General features: G+C 41.5%; 1 protein-coding gene across 3 annotated transcripts in view; it reads right to left on the reverse strand.

The window, feature by feature from the left end:
• NPAS2 (neuronal PAS domain protein 2) overlaps nt 1–23013 on the reverse strand; it is a 180583-nt gene that overhangs the window by 77515 nt on the left and 80055 nt on the right. For all 3 annotated transcript variants that reach the window (XM_090281939.1, XM_090281940.1, XM_090281938.1), the window contains exons 2-3: nt 15926–15979; nt 1285–1433 (exon numbers count right to left, since the gene is read on the reverse strand). In XM_090281939.1, coding sequence (XP_090138065.1) covers nt 1285–1433; nt 15926–15957 — 181 coding nt within the window. In that variant the 5' untranslated portion in view covers nt 15958–15979. The remainder of the gene's footprint in view (nt 1–1284; nt 1434–15925; nt 15980–23013) is intronic.

Genomic DNA, 23013 nt, shown 5'->3' on the forward strand with positions numbered 1-23013 from the left:
GTGTTTTGAACTCAATGTCTGTTAGGTTGGCTATCTCCTCGTCGCTTAGTTCTCCAACTGGAACTTGATCTGTTCCCTCTTTTGGGTCATACTTCTCTGTCTCCTCATCTTGACAGGCTCCTCTGTTTGTTTGCCTTTGTGTCTTAAGTAGAGCTGTTGCACCTGTTATGTTTAAGGGCGAAGACTTGAGGTATTTGTCAGTACAGGGTGAGCACATTGTGGCTCTCTATGTGGGGGAGGGGTCTGAGAGAGAACAATGCTGCTTGCTCAGCACTCACCCCTTTTCCGGGCACTTTCCCCACTTCTGTATGGGATGGTCTTCTCTAGCTGTTGCCCTGGCCATTGTTTTCAGAGTGGGTGGGTTTACAGATGTTCTAAGACCATGGGGGCCCTTTAAATAAGCTGACTCTGCTGAGAGATCAGCAGTTTCTTCCTCCAACCCAACCCCCACTGGTTTGCTCAGTCAGAAGCAATGAGGCTTTATTTTCCCTGGCATTGGGACTGTGAGCTGTGCGGTCTGGTCTGGTGCTGAGAGCGCTCCCCAGGTGTCCCTCCCTAGTTTTTAAAACATGAGACCACACTTTCTGCAGGCCTGCCACTGCTGCAGCCACCACACCACATCCTCTCCACCCTAGCTCCACCCTTCCTACCTGTCTGGATGAGTATTTCTTCTTTATATGTTTGTTTGCTGGACTTCCATGCAGTTTGATTTTCTGGAACTTCTGGTTTTCTCTAGTTTTGAGGTAGTTGTATTCCTTCTTAGTTGTGGAGGGAGACACAGCATGTCTGTCTAGGCATCCATCTTGGCCGGGAGTCTCCAGCCCCCACCCCCCTCAATTTATTTTTAATGGTAGAGCTCTGTAGGCCAGATTGTTTAGAGTCAGTGGCAGAGGTGGTTGGAGCAGCCAGTATAGTATGATCCAATGGATAATGAATATGGGTACTGCATTTCTGTAAGGCTGGATGGAAAATGCTTGTTAATCAAGATGCTCCCACTGTGAACACCACTTCACTGGGCTGGATGCCACCTATGAGGCTGTTCTGGAGGCTGTTCTGGTTTTTCTCTGCCAGCTATAAAGCAATTTGGGAGGTGAGTGTCCTCTCCCAAATCTGCTGGAGACGGGCTCTTATAGAGGGCAGAATGCCCTGGACAGAAGGAGCCTACGATTGATGAGATTGGGCTTTGCTGGGGAGAGAGAACAGAGCAGAAAGCCCAGTGTGATGAAGCCACCACCAATGAAAGGGCAGGGATGGAAAAACAATGAAGAGAGGCATAACTTTTACCATTGTGTTTCTGCAGAAATCCAATGACCTTTTCCAGCACAGTGGTTTTGTCCATTTTTCGTGTGTTTCCAGGGAGCATGGAGCTAAGCTCTTTGATGAGAACATTGAACTGGTCTCGACGCTTCTTCTCAGACTTGTTTCGAGAAGCTCTGTAAACATAAAATGCACAGGTTACTGGAAAATTCTACTTTAAAATGGCTTTCTTATAAAATGGAGGTACTTTCTATCAGCACATGTTCTGTTATGATCATCCAATCAAGACTCTTTCAGGGAAAGTAACATTTGCCACAGTCCAGAGCTAAATAAAGGGACAGAAAACTGTTTTGCTGTACTCTTGGCCACAAAGAGAGATGGCATTGATAAGTAAATTCTGACTCAGATGCAAAATTTAACACATTAGCTATCACCAGATATTGCTCACTCTGACTTCACAGAACTTTGACCTTCAGAGAACAAGCAACATGCTGTTTAGACACTGCAGTACAGAGGGCTTCTCTCAGATAGTCCTTCCTTAGGCTCAAACCATGTCCTCTACTCAGAGCACCCAGCTCTTGGCACCAAGTCATAGAGGGTAACCAGCATCCTGAGTATCCAGGAGAGAACCAGTGCCACCCAGGGCATATGTTCTGGCCATTGCCCCAGAGCTCATTATCCTGTCCAGGAGATGAAGCACACCCCACACAAAACCATCTACCAGTCATGCCCAACCCAGGGCCAGTGAATGACAGGCTGCTCTAGCTGTCATGCTGATAAGAATGACATGGAAGAATCTTAAATGCATATTACTAAGTGGAAGAAGCCAATCAGATGAGCCTTTATATTTTATGGTTCCAACTGTATGATGTTCTGAAAAAGAACTATGGAGACAGTAAAAAGATCAGTGGCTGCCAGGAGTTGAGGTGGTGAGGGGTGAATAGGCAGAGCACAGAGGATTTTTTTAGGGCAGCGAAACTACTCTGTATGATACTGTAGCCATGGACACATGTCATTATACATTTGTCCAAACCCATAGAATGTACCACACCAAGGTGAACTCTCATATAAACCATGGACTTTGGGTGATTATGATGAGTCAGTCACTGTAGGTTCATCAATTATAGCAAAGGTACCACTTTGGTGGGGGCGGGGGTGTTGATAATCTGGATGCTGTGAATATGTAGGGAAAGGGGGTATGTTGTAAATCTTTGTATTCTCCATTCTATTTTTCTGTGAACATACAACTGTTCAAAAAAATAAAGTTTATTAAAAAATTGACACACAACACTGCACACCTACACAGAGATCCAAGTGCAGCTGTTCAGGTGAAGGGAAGGGAGCTTCCTGGAGGCTCCTCTGAGAAACCTTAGGATCCCTGGGAACTTGAATAGGAAATCATGGCTAAAGGGACACACAATGCAGGAAACCTGCTCTCACTGGAGAAGTTTGGGAGGCAGGGCCATTCCAGAGGCCTTAACCCTTAATTACACACCCCAGGCCTAGGGACTGGCTCTCAGCTCCACAGGATAGGTCCCTCTTCAAGGTTCAGCTTATTCAAAGCTGACGCAGGGCTGGGAAGGCTGACCTACCCTTCCCATGTTCATCCAGGACAGAATATTCCAAAAGTCAGCTCACTAGGAGAGCAGGAGCCATGCTTCAGGGCCTGCCAAACACGGTCAATCTACTGCTCTGGCACCCTGGGGCCTGGGATAAAGGTGTCTGGGGGAGCTGACCTCTTATTGCTCTCATCATAGGGATTCACCTTGCTTGGGGTAGGTGTCAATATAACAGGTGTCAGTATCAAGTGAAGATTCTGCTTCCCCAAACAGCCCTTGGACATGCAGGGACACATCACAAATGCCCTTTCCTAGATGGCATAGTGGCCATAACAACTCTGTTTGTCCTGACTAATAACATACAACCTGTCTTTATGTGAACACACCTGCTTACAAGCCATTTTTTTCTTATTATAGCCCAGTTTGGACTGTTTTCTGATAATATCTGAGGCAATTCTTCAAAGTTCACCTAAGTTGTTCACCCATACCTAAGGGTCTCTTCCTTTTCCTTTTATTCTTGTCTGTGGGTTTTGGGGAGGACCTGAAATTCTTAAGGGGCATGTACAAAAGCCTCACTCCTATCTGACTACTTTCTTCATGTATGCTCTTACTGAAGGTACAGCAATAAGATGCTCTGTGTGCATTTTCTAGTCCAGGGTAAAAAGCATAGTGTTCAAGCACATGGGAGAAAAGAAAGGAATCTTTTAATGTTCTGAGTGGCTGTCTATGCATTATAATTTTTTGGCCTAGATTTTAAAGAGTGACAGGCAACCCCATTAGCCAAAAAATGCACTGTTCCTGTCCTACTTTGCCCATTGTAAATTATTTGTGAGCTGACAACACCCAGCTCATTATGACTGTATTGTTCTTCAATGGGTGTAATGACAACAAACACAGCTCATATCATAATGACAGGAACACAAGCTTGTTCCCATTAGCTTCTGCCTAGGACACATGATGCTACCCACTGGAAACTGGTCACTATCAGTTGTATCCACAGCTCTGAGGCAGGAGAAAGAAAACAAACCTTGAGGGACCTTATTTCCAGTAAAATCTGCTGAGCAGGCCTCAAGACCACCACTCCTAAGGCACTGGAATGACAAATTAAAAGACACTTAAACAATCAGCCTTTGGTTTTATTTTTCCTTTAAGGCATTATTTATATTCAATAAAATTCATCCATTTTAAGAGTATAGTTTGATGAATTTTGGTAACTATGTAACCAAAACCCACATAGAAAGCAGTTCCCTTACCCTTAAAAGGTTTTCTACTACCTCTTTGTTGGTGACCTCTCTTTGATGACAGCCACAGAAAACCACTGATCTGCTGTCACTTCAGTATTGCCTTTTTAAGAATTTCATATAAAAGGAAATAGTAAGTCCAATGACTTTCATTTAGCATAAAGTTTTTGAGATTTATTCATATTGTTATATATATTAACATTTCATTCTTTTCAAATGCCAACTAGTATTCCACTGGATATTTCCAGTTTGAGATCTTAAGAATAATGCTGTTCTGTATATCCATGGCCATGTCTTTGTGTAGATATAGGCCTTCTCTTCTCTTGGTATATACATAGGTATGAAATTACTGAGTCATATGATAAATGTATCTTCAATATTATTAAATATTGACATGCTGCTACACAATGGGGTTATACTGTTTTGTTTTTTTAATTATCTTTTATTGATTATGCTGTCACAGTTGTCCCAAATTCTTTCCTTTGCTCCCTTCCACCAAAACCCCCTCCTCTCCAGCAGTCCCCCCCGCCCCCTTAGTTCATGTCCATGGCTCATGCCTGTATGTTCTTTGGCTTCTCCCTTCCCTATACTATTCTTAAAATCCCCCTGTTTATTTTGTTCCTACCAATTATGCTTCTTAATCCCTGTACCATTTCCCCATTTCTCCCCTTCCCCCCTCCCCCCTCCCAGCTGATAACCTTCCAAATGGCCCCCATTCCTATAATTCTGTTCCTATTCTGGTTGTTTGCCTGGTTTGTTTTTGATTTTACTTTTTAGATTCTGTTGTTGATAGTTATGAGTTTGTTGCTCTTTTAATGTTCATATTTTTGATTTTCTTCTTTTTCTAAAATAAGTCCCTTTAACATTTCATATAATAAGGACTTGGTGAAAATGAACTCCTTTAGTTTTACCTTGTCTGGGAAGCACTTGATCTGCCTTTCCATTCTAAATGATAGCTTTGCTAGATAGAGTAATCTTGGTTGTAGGTCCTTGCTTTTCATCACTTTGAATACTTCTTGCCAGTCCCTTCTGGCTTGCAAGGTTTCTTTTGAGAAATCAGCCGAGAGTCTTATAGGGACTCCTGTGCAGGTAACTCTCTGCTTTTCTCTTACTGCTTTTAAGATTCTCTCTTTATCTCCAAATACCTTTGGCATTTTAATTATGATGTCTCTTGGTGTGGTCCTCCATAGGTCTACCTTGTTTGGGACTCTCTGTGCTTCCTGGACTTGTATGTCTATTTCCTTCATCAAATTAGGGAAGTTTTCCTTCATTATTTTTTCACATATGTTTTCAATTTCTCGCTCTTCCTCCTTTCCTTCTGGCACCCCTCTGATTTGGATGTTGGCATGTTTGAAGTTGTCCCAGAGGTTCCTAAGCCTCTCCTCAATTTTTTCAATTCTTGTTTCTTCATTCTGTATTGGTTGACTGTTTATTTCTCCCTTATGTTCCAAATCATTGATTTGAACCCCAGTTTCCTTCCCTTCACCATTCGTTTCATGTAGATTTTCCTTCATTTCACTTACTATAGCCTTCAATTCTTCCTTTCTGCATTTGCCATACTCAAGCATATCTGTCAAGTCTGTAAGCATCTTTATCACCAGTATTTTGAACTCTGCATCTGTTAGGTTGGCTATCTTCTCATCGCTTAGTTCTACCACTGGAACCTTGACCTGTCTCCTCAACTTGACCACTTCCTGTGTTTGCCTGTGTCTTAGGTAGATCTTTCACACCTGTCTGGATGAGTATTGTTTCTTTATATCTTTGTTTGTTGGACTTTCATGTAGTTCAATTCTCCAGTAGTTTTTAGATTTAAGGTAGTTGTATTTCTTTTTATTGTTGTGAAGGGTGGTGAAGCATATATACCTATGCCTCCACCTTGGCCAGAAATCAGGGTTATACTGTTTTTGCATTTCCACCAGCACTGAATGAGACTTCTAACTGCTCCACATCCTTGTCAACAGTTGGTATTGTCAGTAATTTTTCACTTAGCCATTGTAGTATTATCTTATTGTGGCTTTAATTTGCATTTTTCTAATGACTAGTGGTGTTGAACATCTTTTTACATGCTTAATACTGTTTTATATACCTTCTTTTGTGAAGTGTCTGTTCAAAAGACTGTTCAAATCTTCTGTCCATTTTTCAGTCAGGTTGTTTCTTCTGATTGAATTTAAGAGAGACAGGAAGAGGAAGAGAAGAGGGTTGGGAGGAGGGAAAGGTGTGTGTGCATGTGTTTTAAATATACATTGATATCATACAAGCCTCACCTTTTGATTTTGAGTGCAGGGCTCAAAAGGGCCCCAGGTTTTCTTTCTTGGTGCTCCTCAAGGGACATTCGTTACATAGATAACATTGCTAGGCACTTACAATGTAAGAGGCACTATTTTAAGTGCTTTACATACATTAATTCATTTAATTCTCTCAATGGCCCTTTAAGGTAGGTGTGCTGTCATTTCCATTTCACAGATTAAGCCAAGGCACTGAAAGGTGTGCATCTTGCTGACATCACATGGCAAGGAAGTGATGGAGCAGGCTGGCTGGAGTGCCCATGTATGAAGCATTACTCTCTCTCCTCTCTCCTTCTGCAGTTCCCTTTAAAACCACTGTTATGGGAGCATCTGGCTAAGACTGATGAATTCTGGCTGCTTAACTTTACAGCACAGAAACTAAGTACACTGCAGAAAAATGGCATTCATGTTAACAGGATAATGTTTGTGTTCAGGGACGAATACTGCAGAAAATCAACGAAACCAACCAATACCTCAAGATCTATTGCACAAGATGCAATATGAAACAAGCTAGGCAAGAAGTTGAAACAAACTGCCAAGGGAGTTCATAAAGATCAACCATGTGAGGTGGTTAGGGATGCCTGCAAGGAGGGGCTGCATTTGAGCAGGTCTTGAGGGCTCGATGGGCAGGAAGCAGGGAGGACAGCCCTAAGAATGCTGAGTGGTTGAGTTTGACAGAAGACTAGGACATGTGGGAAAGTAAAGTGGCTGGAGAGTGGACAGGAAGAGTGACTCTTAAGTGCCAGACCAGGCAATCTGGTCTCAACTTTTGGATGCACCTGGGATAGTCTAGGGGAGAATCTAGGGGAGGAAACTGGTTAGGACATTAGGAGATGGGGAAGAGGGATCCACATGCGGGGGAAGAGAAGAGACATGAAAGAGAAGCAAGGATGGTGGGCAACAGTACCACATGTCCTGTATGGCAGGGGCTCTGCTCCCCAGTCAGCACTAACCAAATCTGCTGTGAGTAGTTGTAGGGAAGCTGATGGGGTCAGAGGCAAAGCAGTCTCAGCTTAATTTCATTTGTCTAGAAAAAGTAATACTAATGATATATACCTTTAAAAGTTTTTACTCAACATTAACATATAGTAAACATGACTTTTTTCTTTGGGGTTCAGTTGTATAAACTTTAGCAAATGTATAAATTCATGTAACCATCATCACAATCCAGAAACAAACCAGTTCCCACCAGAACTTCTTCATTCTTCCCATACCTGTAACCTCTGGCAACTCCAGCTCTGTCCTCTGTCACTATGCTCTTTTCCAGAATATCAGATCAATACAACCATACAGCACGCAATCTTTTGAGTCTGGCTTCTTCTACCCAGCAGAATGCTTTTGAGATGCACCCAAGCTGGTGTACCTATAAATACCTTGCCCTTTCTGTGGCTGAGTAGCTTTTCATTGTATGGATGAACCACAGCTGGAGGAAATTTGGGTTTCTCATTTTTGGTGATTATGAACACAGCTGCTGTAAACATTTGTGCGAACATAAGTTTTCAACTTTCTGAAGAACGAAACCTAGGTGTAGGATGGCTGAATCCTATGGAAAGTGTATGTTTAATTTTATAAGAAACCACTAAAAAGCTTTCCAGCATGGCTGTACCATTTATCTTCACCTTTAATGTCTGAGTAATCCAGATGTTCCATATCCTCCAGAGGAGTTAAGAGTTGCCAATGCTTTTTGTTTTAGCTAATCTAAGACATGTGCAGCGTTATCGCATCAGGGCTTTGATTTGCATTTTTCTAATTGCTAATGATGTTGAACGCATGATGTTTTCATGCATTTTTTTTTCCATCTGAATATCCTTGTTGATGAAGCATCTGTTTGTGCCTTGCTGCCCAGTTTTAAATTGGGTTGTTTTCTTACTGTTGAGTTTTGAGAGTTCTTTATATATTCTGGTACAAGTCCTTTGTCAGACATGTGATTTGTCAATATTTTCTCCCAGCTTGCCTTTTCATTCACTTAATAGTGCCTTTCACAGATGAAAAGTTTTTAATTTTGAGGCAGTCCAAGTTACTTTTTCTTTTATGATTGTGATTGTGGTTTTGGTGTCAGGTCTGGCAACCTTTTGCTTAACCTCAAGCCACATAGATTTTCTCCCATGTTTTTTCTTCTAATAGTTTTACATGTTTTATATTTAGATTTCTGATCTATTTTGAGTTAGTTCTTTTTATAATGTGTAAGGTTTAAGTTTACTTGTTTGCATATGGTTGTTCAGTTATTCCAATTCCATTTTTAAAAAGACATTTCTCCATTGAATTATCTTTGCACCTTTGTAAAAAGTCAATTGGTCATATTTATCTGGGTTGATTTATGGTTTCTATATTCTCTGTTCTGTTCCATTAATCTATGGATCTATGCTTCCTATGAGACACACTGTGGCAGGAATAGGGAATCTGAGCATGTACGTGAATGTAAACATGCACCTGTAGGTTTGTATCCTTGGCCCTCTCTCTTTCTGAAATTCAAAAGGACCCATGACATTGGTGCATATGCATTTTACGTGTGACCAAAAATCCTGTGTTTCTGTTAGGGGCAGAAAGTAGAGATCATTGTATCAGAATTCCTGATCTCTGAACTGGATCAGAAATGGGGATAAAATCAGTAAAAAGTGGAAAAAATAACTATCATCATGTGTGGGTTCTACTTCACCTGCAGACCAATGAGGCTGGTAAGGTCTTCAGCGTGAGCCTCTCCAGCACCCAGGGGAAACTACCAGGAACAGACTTCTATACTAGAATCCTTCCATGATGTTTAACCTCAAGGCTGCCATCTTTCAAATTGGCCCTAATAAGTCTAGTTTTGTTAACTGAGTAAATAGAACAGGGAGATGAGGGAAATGAAAGATATTCTCTGAATCAAATACAGTTGATCAAATGGAGCAAAAGTTGATAAAATCAAATGCTTCCCAATAAAGTTGGAAAGAAATGGCAAGTACTCATAATGGAATTACTAGTGGGCTTCCCTTGCTACCAAGGGCAGCTAGTTTTTTGAATAATTAGGTGTGCAGTTCTGAAATTGTCAGTCCCACAAAGAGTGAATTATTATCCATAGAGGGTCTCTGTGGTGAGGAGCAAAAGGTATTTTATGAGGCATATTATATTCACATTTACAGTCTCCACTGGAAGTGAAATAGTGGGAGATACCCGGAGAATCATCTCATTTTGGTTCTGCCATCTGTGCCAGGAGAGAGTGGGCAAGGCACTCACATCTCCACGGGTCTCAGTTTCCTCTTCTAAAATAGTGACACCATTGATATGGGGATTATAAACCAGAGCATTTAAAATTATCTGGAATTTGATCCCCTCGCCCAACACACACACATGAAAAGATGAGTTCTAATTCTCCTCCCTGTGAGTATGGGCTCCCTGGCCTCAGGGACCTCCTTCTAGTAAGCAAAATGCAGCAGAAGTGACACTGCTGGAGTTCCAAGGCCAGGTAGTAAGAGGACATACAGCTCCCCCACAGGGTCTCTCTCTCTTAATGCTTGCCCATGTTGTGAGGATGCCATGGGGAGAGTCATGGTCCCAGCAGAGGTCCCAGCGACAGTCAACATGAACTACTAGCCATGAGAGTGAACATGTCCACCATCTTTGAGTCACATTCACTGAGACCACATAGACAAGCAGTTCCTGTCAAGCTCTTCCCAAGTTGAAGATCCATGAGCAAAATAAATGTCTTTGTGTTAGTCTTGTAAATTTTGGAATGGTTTTTTACACAGCAACAGATACCCAGGATTGTTAATGCCTAGAATAAAGACTGATATCTAAGGTTCCTCACAGGTTGGGATTTCTGGCATATCTTACTTGGGCTGACTAGTTCCACATTACAGGCTGAGAAAGACACTAGTAAGGGTGCAACTGGGCCTTCCAAATCTGAGTATTATAAACGAAGTAACATGAACCTGTCTGAGAAGGCTTATGAAGAGTAGCTCTTATGCTTCTTTTGCTCTCTCCACTAATGTATTCTTAAGTACCTGAAACAGAGTGAGTGGTTGTAGAAGGAATTCACATTTTCATGTAGAATTGAAATATGCCAAATATGTGTTCACTGCCAGTGTCCAGAGAGGCACCTGTGACAGTGCAATGCTCACAGGCATGACACACATTGTAAGTAACCTCTACATTGAGACAATCATGTCCATAAAATGGGAACTTTCAGGAAGAATAATTTAAAGTCTGATCAATCACATTAACAAAGTGCTTATAAGTATTCCTGTTAAAATTTGATAGAAATGTAGAAAAACATGATAGGAAATAGGTCAAAATATTAACAGTGGCTATCATTCGTTTATTTCAATATTTAAAATTTTTTTAAATTTTTTATGTATAAGAAAATGTATAAGAATTATGAAAATAAAGTTGAGATACCTATTTTATAAAACAGTTTTGGGCAAAGGATCTTCCATTGAGAATCATGAAGAATTATTTGAAGAAAGAGTAAGGACCATGGCCAGAGAGGGTTATTTTGTTGTTAATTTTAAAAAAATGTATGATGCCATAAGATGGAACAGGTTTTGTTTATTTGCTTTGAGTCTTAGCACCTTTAATGTGCTAAGGATTCCTGAAACTCTCCAAAAGGGAGAAATAGTAAACAGCATGGCCCAAACTTGTTTTTAGGGGCATTTCCTGGGACTAGTGTTTCTGGAATACATTTTGGGAAACTGGCATAAAGCAAGGTTTCTAAGGTCAGTGCAGTCCCCTCCATACCCAAGCCTGGGTCCTGGGGACAGGGGCACACCTCATTTCTTGCACTGAGGTTGGGGATACCACTATGCTCAGGAGCCTTCAGCAGCTGTGTTCATCTGGGTGTGTGGGGAGAAAAGTCACCCCATGTGGAGCAAAATGGGCTGGGCTGGTGCTACCATCATCTCACAGGGAGCTGTAGAAACTCAGCATGCTTTCTACTGCAGAGACTTAGTGAAGTGTGTGGAGATGACTGAGTTCAGCTGAGGCTGTTCTTTTTTTCTGAGATGTAACAGGAACACTTTCACTCTTAACCAGAGTTGTGAGAAAGTGTCAAGGCCCAAATGGGAAGCTGGTCTAACTTCCTAGTGATTCTTTCTTGATGTTTACACAGTGAGAATTTTACCAGAGTACAAGTTTTAGGAACCTGCTGCTGATATTCTACAAGGAATGTTTAGCCTCTTCTAAAGAAAGACAACATTTTCAAGATGGTGAAATTCTGACAATCCTTTTCCAATTGAAAATTAATTAGAATTATTGAAAGGGCTTTTGGTGTATTGCCCATTGCCTCAGATGCCTCCTGATTGGTTCTGAGCTAAGAAGACACTCTCAGATTTTTAAAATCTACCAGGTATACATTTCTCCTTCTGACAATTCTTTGTAGCCAACCAAGGGACCTCCACCAGGGTGAAAACCAAAAGCCCCCAATAGAGAGAGGTCTCTTTTTTCATTCTCTGGTTTATTGGGCCACAGTCAGAATTAGCATTCTGCTTGCAAGGAAGTCTCTACTTTTCCCTTTACTATGAATCCACAATCACTCATCTGAAAATCGCAGGGTAATATAAATGAGTTGTGTGTCCTGATAAACTCATGTTCTTCAATGCCTGCTGTTGCCTTAATCACCAAACAAAACCACAAAAAGGAAGCCTCAAAAAAATTTTGCTGCCATTTTTTACATGTGTTGGGGTGAAGATGATGTACATAACACCCAGTCAAGAGTCTATGAAAGAAAATGACAGCAAAATTAGTACAATAGGCTACGGCTGAGAACATCACATACCACACAGAGCCAGGCATTTCCACTATGCAGCAAGCCAGCACACAGGGGCAAGTGTGTACAAGCTGGCTACAACCTTGATGGACTGGACGAGTCTTTCCTTTTAGACCTACAGAATATACATCTAGAGAAATGAAACAGTAAAATGAGGTCAGTCTCTCCTCTTAACCATAATACCCTCCACAAAAGAGCACTGAGAAAGTAGAGGTTAACAAATTCTGATCACCAGCCTCGCTTTGCCCAACACAGATCCTGCAGGACATGTCCTTTCCCCTTCATGCTGTTTTTGAGAATGCCTCTCTAACTTGCCTAAAAGACCTCTGAGGGCAGGGCAATGCTGCGTACCTCTTCTTTTATCTCCCACTTGCTCGCCAAATTACTTAGTTAACAAGTACTGATGGGAGAGTGACAGAACGGCCTCAGTCATTGGTTCACATCAACAAACTACCCCTGGGAGAGCCACAAGAAACAGCTTGCCTCTCAAGGCTGAAGCTTTTCCTTCCACAATGTCTGCTTCTGCAAAAGTACATATAGGCTTTGTGCCTGTTATGTTGTAAACTCCTCCCTCTTCCCTGAACCATTTCATCAGTGTCAGGACTAAGAGTTAGGGTCAAAGGATAATCAACTTGCTTAGCTTGCGTTTCAGAACCCATATTCACTCTATTGAGAACCCCAGATCAGCTACTCTTGCCTGACATTCTTTGTTTCTAGGAACAAAAGGCAGCATAGTTCTGAACTCACCACTCATCCTTCCTCCCTCAGCAAAATATACAGCATTATGGAAACAGGACTTCCCAGCCCATAGGAGATAAAGCAATTTTAATTAACACTGATGAGCTACTCACTTAATATTGGATCAAAGAAGGAGCATGAAACAGTTTCTTCTTAGTGTTCAGTTATATTAAAAAACGGAGCAAGCTCTATTTTACAATACTGCAAAGTTAGAAAAACTTGCTGTCTTTGAGCAGTAAGGCACTCCTCTCAGCACTTTCTGTCCCTGCCCCTCAGGCATGTGGTGAATCAAAAGAAACAGCTTTCAGGGCTGTCATGAGAAGCTGTTAGGGTCCAGACTTCAGTAAATGATGCTTGAGTTGAGTTCCTGCCTGCCACTGGGGCTAGTAAGAACTTATGTCAAGGGTGTGTGGTGATGACTAGGTAGTTAATGCCTGCACGTTGCTGCAGGCACATAGTGAGTGCTCCCAACAGTTTCGTTTTTCTCATTAGCATTGTCCATTGTACCATGCCAGGGGCTTACATACAGCTACATTTAGTTCCTGCAGTAACCCTAAGGAGTTGCTAATATTTCCACCCCTATCTTACAGAGGAAGAAACTGAGGTTAAGAGAGGTTTAGTGACTCATCTAAGGACAGAACATAAACGTGGCAAGACTCAAAGCCAGGCATGTTGAATTCTAAGCTGTGCACTTCCTGCCATACCACTCCACTTCCTGGGTGACAACATGCACTTGGAGAACTATGTCACATCCAGACTGGAAAGACATGCATAGGCCTGCAATACAGAATGGTAAAATGTGAACTTTAGTATCTCACACTGTTTCTTTTTTGTGTTCAAGTATTATGCTTTTGCTTCTTTCCAAAAGAAAACAGTCCATAGTTCTGAATACACAATAGGCACTCAATACTCGGTTTACATGGAAATTCACAGAAGGAAGTGCAACCACGTCCTGGCTCAGAAAATTTGATCAAAAATCTAAACAAACTATAAATTCCCTAAAGCTTTGAAAACTTTACCTAACACGGTGCATGTTTCCTGCAAAAAAATGAGCATTTTCATCTGAAGCTAAACATTTCTGATTGTATCAAAAATATCCTGTGAGTGAAAAAATTCCTATCAGCCCTCCAGGTAGAATTAGCAGAAAGGCCTCCCATGTTCCCACTACAAAAACCCTGCAAAACAAGAGAATTTGAAGCTGAAATAGTCATATGATGATGTCTGTTTTTTTCCTTATGTTTTTTTTCTAAGGGTTATGAAGGATACTGCATTACTGCTGTTATTCTGGCGGAGCGATCTGGGTATAACTAAACATTCTAAACCTGTTTCCCCATCTGAGGAAGAGAGGGAGAGACAGAGCCAGTGGCCTCACTACCCCTTCATCTGTGCAGGGTGTGAGTACCTTGGACTCAAGGCAAACAGGAATGGTAATGGATGGAAAGAAACTGCATTCAGTCTGCTTGATTTCCAGGTAAGCAATGCAGCAGAGAGGAAGGCTGAAGCTAGGAGTTGGGAGTAAAATTAAAGATGATGTCAAAAGCAAAACTCCTGTGGACTCCAAAGTCACCTCAGGCCACAGCCCTCCGTCTGGACTTGTCAGATAGACTGAACCGATTCAGGGAGCAGGAGGTTCACTTGTGGTCTGGGGAAGAAGAACAGAGTCTAAGGTTGAGGGAGCCTGTGTGTAACTTCCCTTTGTGCCACTTAGAGCTTTAGGATGTTTGGCGATTTACTCTTTTGTTGAGCCTTAGTTTCTTCATCTGTAAAATGAGAATAACAATGATACACACTTCAAAGAAATGTTGAGGAGATGATATGAGATCATGCATATAAAGGTACTTAGCCTGTTACCGTCTGCCCTAACAGGTTAGGCACCCAGGAAGCACTCAGTGAATGCAGGCCATCAATGATGATCTTTCCATTATTGTTAATGAGAATACCTTGTAAATGTGTTATTGTAAAATGTCCTGCATTTTCACACACATGTAGCAATTAATACTTTCAAAAAAGAGCTTCTTGGTATATTTCGTGGCTGATTCCCAAAATAATCTAAAAGGAGGGCAGGACAGAAATGATTACCCTGGTGTTGCAGTTAAGAAAGTAGAGGCTTAAAGAGGAGAAGGGCTAGAATTTATCAGCCAGGACAGGGCTGAGGGTAGCGTATGGCTCAGGTCCCTGACTCCAGCCCTCTGTCCACAGGTCCCTGGTCAGAACTAAGAAGCAAAGCACCCCAGGGGAAAGAAGTGGGAGTCACCTCCCCGTGAGAGAGAACAGGAGGGTTCTATTCTTATCTGGTCTGTTCATCTGTGTGTTGCTTGGGACCATGTGGATTTTGTAACCCTCCTAGGCTGTGGCCTGAGGTCTGAAAAGCGCTGTGCAGGAATCATGTTTCCTAAGCCCAAGTCAAGGGTCTGTTACTTCGGAACAAGCTGGGAAGTTATTAGATTTGTTGTTTGTTTAAATTATTATTAGAGAACAATTTCAAACATATGGAGAAGGAGAGGTAGGAGTATGATCAACTCCCAGCTTTTACAACCCCATTTCATCTATACCTCTGGCCATTTCTCCTTTTCCATGACTTTTTAAAAGAAAATAATTGGGAAATTAACAAGCAATACAGACTCCCCATACTCAGTCTAGCAGGTCTGAAGTGGCTGGGATGTTTTGTTCTCATCCCCACACCCTAGGAGATGTTGTTATTGCTCAAAGCCAGACTGCTTCCTGACACCAGAGCCATGATTTGAACCCAGGCCTGCCTGGCTCCAATCCAGCTCCCTAGTCAGGCAGTGTCTGTCTTGGAAAAGCAGTAACCAGAAGCCTTGAAAGTAGACCCAAGACAACAGGGTTCACACAAGAACATGTTGAAAATATAAACCACTTGGCAAGTCCCAGACAAGGAGTAATTTCAGGGTAAGAAGCCAAACTGACGGAGCTGATCTGAATTTTTTAACAGAGCACTGCAATATTTCAAGGAGAGTTGGTGTTGAGGGTCTGTTCCTATTGCTCTTGTTGCTGGCGCATCCATCTACACTGAGTGCAGACAAGCCAGCGTCAGACTGTCCGGCCACACAGACACTGCCAAGGCAAGAAGATGGTTCCTCTTACCTCTTTGCCCTGTCTTTCTCATCTTCATCCATTAGATTTTCTATGCAGTTTTTCCTGCAAAAAAGAATAAATGATTACTGTCTGCTTCTAGCTCTTTCTTACAGGTCTTTCTGGTTGACCTAATTTTAGTCTTATCTAACCCACGTGCCTTAGTCCAGAGGTTCTCAAACCTTTCGGTCCAAGCAACTCTGTACACACTCACAAATTATTAAGGAATTGAAAGAGCTCTTGTGTATGTGGGTTAAAACCGAAAAATATTAAATATACACTTATTCCATTAGCCATCAGAGCAATGAATTCATCAGATGTCAAGGAATATCCAGAAAAGTCCACTGCACACTCATGAGAATAAAAAAGGCAGGTAATGTTAATATTCAGAAAACTGTTTTGACATTGTGGGCTTACCAGGGGACCCCAGATCACACTTTGAGAATCCTATCTAGACCCAGCTGAATGAAGCACCTGTATATCTCAGCCTTAAACCTACAGATTTCCCATGACATTCTAAAGGCGAGCCTGTATTTATCTATTCTTTTAAAAATACAAACTTCTCATACAATACAGCCTGGAGGAATGGGGGCCCCATAAGAGCATAGCCCACGGTGATTCCTTTAAGGCACTCACAGTTCCCTAGATAGTCAAGGTACATAGATGTGAAAATTAAGTAACAATCCAGGAATATTCTTGCAGCCCAAAGTCATCAGAGGCTGCCTTACTGTCTGAAACTTTGCTGAACCAGGTCACAGTGTTCAACTGATCTGTATGGAGAGGAGGCACCTAAGCTCAGTTTTCTGGTAGCACCTGCAACAGAGGCTCCATGTATGTACTGTTTTGTCATACCTATTGTAGCCCATGCCTTTACCATGATTTTTGTTTGCTTTCATTTTTACTTTAAAAATTATGGTGAAGTACACATAACATAAAATTTATCATTTTTAAATCTACAGTTCATTGGCATTAAGTCGTCGTTGGCAGCCGTCCGTCTCGAGAGATGATGGTGTAGCTTCTTAAGAGTCTATCTGCACCGCCGAGAATGGCTGTGCAGTCCGACTCGGGAGTGACACGGTATCTGTCTCCTCCCGTGTTGAATCGACATCTTACGATGACGCTGGAGTGTCCTCTCCAGTGAAGCTGAAGCTACAGAGCCTGGGCGGGGTGATATGGAGGGTCTGCTGTTGCCCATGCAGCAGACCCCCCCTCTCTTCGCAGCTGAAGGGTCCAAGGGAAAGACGGAGTCAATACAGCTTGCCTTCAGGTGCGCCGCAGGAGTTGCTGGTGTTGACTACAACGTCAAACCGCCTTAGGGACTCCGGCTCTGGATTTTCTGTCGGGGTTTACTCCCTTAGCCTTTCCCCTGAAGAGGTATGCCGCAAGGCAGCGGAGGTTTTTTGGAGTCAGAGTTTTCCTTCTCTGATGTGCCCTGATTGGAAGATCGAACCAGCGACACTTAGCTCGCAGGCCGACGCTCAATCCACTGAGCCAAACCAGCCAGGGTTGGCATTAAGTACATTCACATTATTGTACAACCATCACCACCACCATCTCCAGAAATCTCCATATCATAAAACTGAAGCTCTGCCTATTAAATGCTAGCTCTCCATCCCCCCTCCACCAGCTCCTGACAACCACTATTCCACTTTTTGTCTATGAATTTGACTGCTCTATGGACCTCTTTAAGTAGAGTCACACAGTAAATGTCCTCTTGTGACAGGCTTATTTTTATTTAGCATAATGTCCTCAAGGTTCATCATGTCATAGCATGTCAGAGTTTCCTTCCTTTTTAAGGTTGAATAATGTATAACCATCTTCTGTTTATCCAGGTGACCACCGATGGACACTGAGTTGCTTCACCCTTGACTATTGTGAGTGTTGCTGCTATGAACATGGGTGTACCTCATATATAATATATAATATATATGAATTTTGATTTATTTAATGTTTTTATGTTACAGTTGTCCCACTTTTCTTCCCATTGCTCCCCCCACTCCACCCACCCCTTCTCTCACAGTCAATCTCCACCCCATCGTCCATGTCCATGGGTGATTTATACTAGTTCATTGACTAGACCCTTCCCTTTCTTACACCCCTTCTCCCATCTTACCCCTCTTCTCCCTATATTTTTGAATCACTCTTGTACTTTATAATGTGGAGAAGCTGGAGGGGCCCAATAGCACAGAAGGAAGAGGGTCAAGGGGAAGAAAGTCAGTCCTAGGAGACCAGGTTAAAAAAATAATAAAGAAGTTTAAGAGGTGACTACTCTTCTCAACTGTATAGAGTTTCCAATGAGAAGGATTTTGAGAAGTTATTATTACTGGTACTATTATTTTTTAAATTTTTGTAACCAGAGTGCCAGGGGAAAAAAAGTGAGCTTAAATAAAGGTAGAGAAGATTCTGTTTGGAGCTGAGAAAATAACCATTGATGTGATTTACCTCCAGATTGAACAGTGGAGGGAAATTGTAGAGTCTTGACTCTGCATAACCACATATTCTAGGTGGGTCAGACATTTATGAGTGTTATTCGTCAGGGCCCTGACAGGAGCAGATGGGATGGTTAGGATACTTCAAGGAGAGATTATTAATAAAGGGATTGCTATAAAGGTGTGAGTGAGGAGTAGGGGAGCCAAGGGAATAGTATAGTTACCTAGAGTTAATGTCACCAAAGCTGTTAACACCTCTAAGGTTTATGGGAAAAAAGGGAAATGGTGACCCAGACCTGGAAAGAGCATGTCATATAGGGGAGGTGGCATTTGGTGGAAGAATGCAGCCCAGCTAAAGGAACTTTGTAAGAAAGGAGCCAAGGGAATAAATACCTCACCTCACTCTCAGCCCTTCTTAATTTTATTCTTCTGTTCCCTATTAGCCACACTACCCAGAAGGTACAAGCAGGAAGCCTCCTGGAGCAGTGAGGAGGGTGGAGAGGTGTGGAGGGGAATGGAGAGAAGATCCAGCATCCCTAGTAAGGTTCATTTCTTAGGGGCCCTTCCAGTTCTGGGTTTCTTTGATTTTTTTTTCTAGAATATAAACTATTTGGAGTCTTTTTAAGCCTTGCTACATCTCCCCAAATTAAATGTAGGCATTTGCATCTAGCAACTAAACACTTGAGAAACTGACAATAATTATGAGACAGAGGAAAAGAGCCTGGCAAAGAAGGGATCCTGGGACTATTTGAGCAACAAAATAAGTAATGATAGGTTATAAGGAATAATAGATTATAGAATAAACTAAACATTCACAAATACATACTGTTACAAATAAATAATTAAACAAATAAATAACATGGGGGGCAGGCGTCCCTTACAGAAGACAAAATCTACTTAATAAATGGAAAAGGAATAAGATTCTCTCTTAATTTTCACCTTTGGCATTTTAATTATGATGTGTCTTGGTGTGGTCTTCCTTGGGTCTAGCTCGTTTGGGACTCTCTGTGCTTCCTGCACTTGTATGTCTATTTCCTTTACCAAATTTGGCAAGTTTTCCTTCTAGCACCTCTGTGATTTGAATGTTGGCACGTTTAAAGTTGTCCCAGAGGTTCCTAAGCCTCGCTTCATTTTTTTCAATTGTTTTCAATTCTTGTTTCCTCAATCTGTACTAGTTGACTGTTTATTTCTACCTTATGTTCCAAATCATTGATTTGAACCCTGGTTTCCTTCCCTTCACCATTGGTTTTGTATGGATTTTCCTTCGTTTCATTTAGCATAGCCTTCACTTCTTCCCATATGCATTTGCCATACTCAAGTATATCTGTCAAGCCTGTGAGCATCTTTATCACCAGTGTTTTGAACTCTACATCAGTTATGTTTGCTATCTCCTCATCTGTGAGGTTGGCTATCTCCTCATCACTTAGTTCTCCCACTGGAACCTTGATCCGTTCCTTCTTTTGGGCCATCTCTCTCTCCTCATCTTGACAAGCTCCTGTGTTTGTTTGCCTCTGTTTCTTAGGTAGAGCTGTCGCACCTGTTATGTTGTAAGGGGTGGAGGCTTAGGTGTTCATCAGTACAGGGTGACCTGTTTCACCACATGTGGTGCTGTGTGTGGTGGAGGGGTCTGAGTGGGAACAATGCCGCTTGCTCAACACTCTTGCCCCTCTTCCAGGCACCTCTCCTGCTTCCTGTATGGGACTGGCACCTCTCTAGCTTTTGCCCTGGCCTTCGTTCCCAGAGTGGGTTGGTCTGCGGACATTCTAGAACTGTGGGGACCCCTTAGCGGACTCTACTGAGAGACCAGCAGTTTCCTCTTCAGCCCCAACCCCCACTGGTTTGCACAGTCAGAAGCAATGAGGGTTTATTTTCCCCAGCTCTGGAAATGTGAGCTGCTCAGTCTAGTCTTGTGCTGGGAGTGGTTCCCAGGTGTCCCTCTCTACTTTTTAAAATGTGTGACTTCACTTTTCACGGCCTGCTGCTGCCACCACCACACTATGTCCTCTCCTTCCAGGATCCGCCCCTTCTACCTGTCTGGATGAGTATTTCCTCTTTATCTTTTTCTGTTAGACTTTCATGCAGCTCAATCTTCTGGAACTTCTGGTTGTCTCTACTTTTGAGGTAGTTGTATTCCTTCCTAACTGTGGAAGGAAATGCAGCGTGTCTGTCTAGGCCTCTATCTTGGCTGGAAGTGTGTATCCTATGTCTTTTAATTGAAGCATTTAATCCATTTACATTTAAGGTTATTTTTGATAGGTACTTATTCATTGTGACTTTTTCCCTCTGTCCCTGTGTTCCTCTCCCTCTCTCTTTTTCTTCTTCTTCTCAAACCATTTCCTTTAGCATCTCTTGCAATGTTGGTTTGCTGGAGATGTATTCTTTTAGTCTTCCTTTGTCTGGGAAACTCCTTATTTCACTTTCCATTTTGAAAGAGAGCCTTGCTGGATAAAGTAGTCATGGTTGTAGGCCTTTGTTTTTCATTGCTTGAAATATTTTTTTTGTCTGTCCTTTCTTGTCTGTAGTATTTCTGTTGAGAAATCAGCTGGTAGCCTTATCGGAGCTCCCCTGTATGTTACTTGCTGTTTTTATCTTGTTGCCTTTTGAATTCTCTTTGTCTTTGAATGCTGCCATTTTAATTATGGTGTGCCTTGGATTGGGCCTCTTTGGGTTAATCTTTATTGTGACCCTCTGTGCTTCCTGTACTTGTTAGACTTTTTCTTTCCTCATGTTTGAGAAGTTTTCTGTCATTATTTTTTCAATCAGGTTTTCTATTCATTGCTTCTCTTCTTCTCCTTCTGGTATCCCAATGATATGGATATTACTGCGTTTCATGTTGTCCTGAAGCTCTCTTAAACTGCCTTAATCTTCAGTCTTTTTTCATTTTTTTTGCACTTTCTGGGAATCTTTTTCTATGTTGTCCTTTAACTCACTGATCTGATCTTCTGCTTCATTTACCTTGCTTTTGATTCCTTCTACTGTGTTCTTCAATTCAGAAATTGCATTCTTTATTTCCTCCTGGCTCTTATTGATAGTTTCTATGTCTCTTTTAATGCTGGTGTAGTTGTCAGTAAATTCCTTGTAGCTTCCCTGGAGTTCTCTGTGATTTTGCTGGAGTTTTTTGTAGTTTTCCTGGAGTTCATTGTAGTTTTCTCTGAGTTTGTTGAGTTCATTGAGCTTCCTTATTACCATTGTTCTGAATTCTATGTCTAACAGTTTGTTTGCTTCTCTATCATCTATCCCTCCACTGTGAATAGTTCTCCTTTCCTTTTGGTGGGGTGTTTTTTCTTCATCTCCTCACTTTATGTGACTGCTCTTGTTTTTTTCTGCTTCTTAGATTGATCTGTTTTAACTTCCTGCTTTTGTGTTGTGACTTTCTGTGGTGGGAGTTCTCTGGGATTCAGTGGTGCAGACTTCTTGATCTCCTGAACCTAATGCTCTTGGGATGCCCTTTGTGCCTTTTATTGGGCTGTCTGGTAGAATTTTGGTTTTTCTTGGTGTTGTATTGCTTTTGGTGGGTCCTTCCCTCCAGCTAGCTGACTGGGAGTCACTCTGCCCACTTCGTCTTGTAAACAGTTGTTGGGCTGCTGCTAAAACTAAGCCACCTGCCCAGGCAAGAATCCTACACCCACAAAGATATCCCCCACCCTCAATCACTGTATCAATTGTTAATGAGCCAGTGTTAATAAGGATATAATGAGATTGAGACTATTATAAGAAAGAAAAAATAATTAAGGGTTGACTAACTGAAAGGAAAATGAATTTTGAGAGGGGAGAAGGAGGAGCAATGATCATAGCAAGTAGGGACAAAGCAATGAGAAAAAGAAAATAATATTTATATTGTATATTAAAAAGGGAGGGATAAAGGTGTAATGAATTGAGAGAGGGAAAACATGTAGTATTAGGTTTAAATAGAAATGGAAAAAATATATATATATATATGTGTGTGTGTGTGTGTGTGTGTGTGTGTAAGGGAATCAACATACACAAAGAAAAAATAATAAGGATGATGAATAAGAAAACAGAAAAAAATCAGCCCGAAATTAGAGAAAACGTTTCACCACAGCACTAACAGTAACCTATGAAGTAAGATTAATGTAGGTGGGATTGAAGTAAGGGGTAGAAAAGGAAAGAAAGAGAAGCTGAAGAGATGTCTGGGGAAAAGGAAGTGATTTTGAGATGATAGAAGGAGCAGGAATACTTAGAGTGAAGAATGAAACCAGGCTAAGATAGGGAAAATTTCAAATTTAAAGTGAAAGAAAGAATGGGTTGGAGGAAGGTACAGATGGATTAGAAGAGGGGGATGATATGATTTGAGATTTGAAATACTGGAATAGTGAATATCTATGAATAAATTTGCAGGAATGTCACAGATTGGTCAAGGTGGGAATAGAGTAAATATTTTATGATTGAAAAAAGGAGAGGCTGGAGAAGTAAGAAAAAATGAGTGCTGATTGGAAATGAGTGGTTGTAAGAGAAAATACAGAATTTAAAATAAATATAAGAGAAGAAAATCAAATGATAAAATTGACTGAGAAAAGGGAGGAGCAAAATATGAGATTTAAAATAAACTATAACATAAAGACTATTTACTTACAGACTGGGAGGACAAAGAATGACTATTTAAAAGATATGTATGAGAATGTTACAGTGGAATTTGTCATTGTAGTTTCT

The sequence above is a fragment of the Furipterus horrens genome, unplaced genomic scaffold, assembly GCF_987537825.1.
Source record: "Furipterus horrens unplaced genomic scaffold, mFurHor1.1.pri manual_scaffold_6, whole genome shotgun sequence".
Taxonomy (NCBI): domain Eukaryota; kingdom Metazoa; phylum Chordata; class Mammalia; order Chiroptera; family Furipteridae; genus Furipterus; species Furipterus horrens.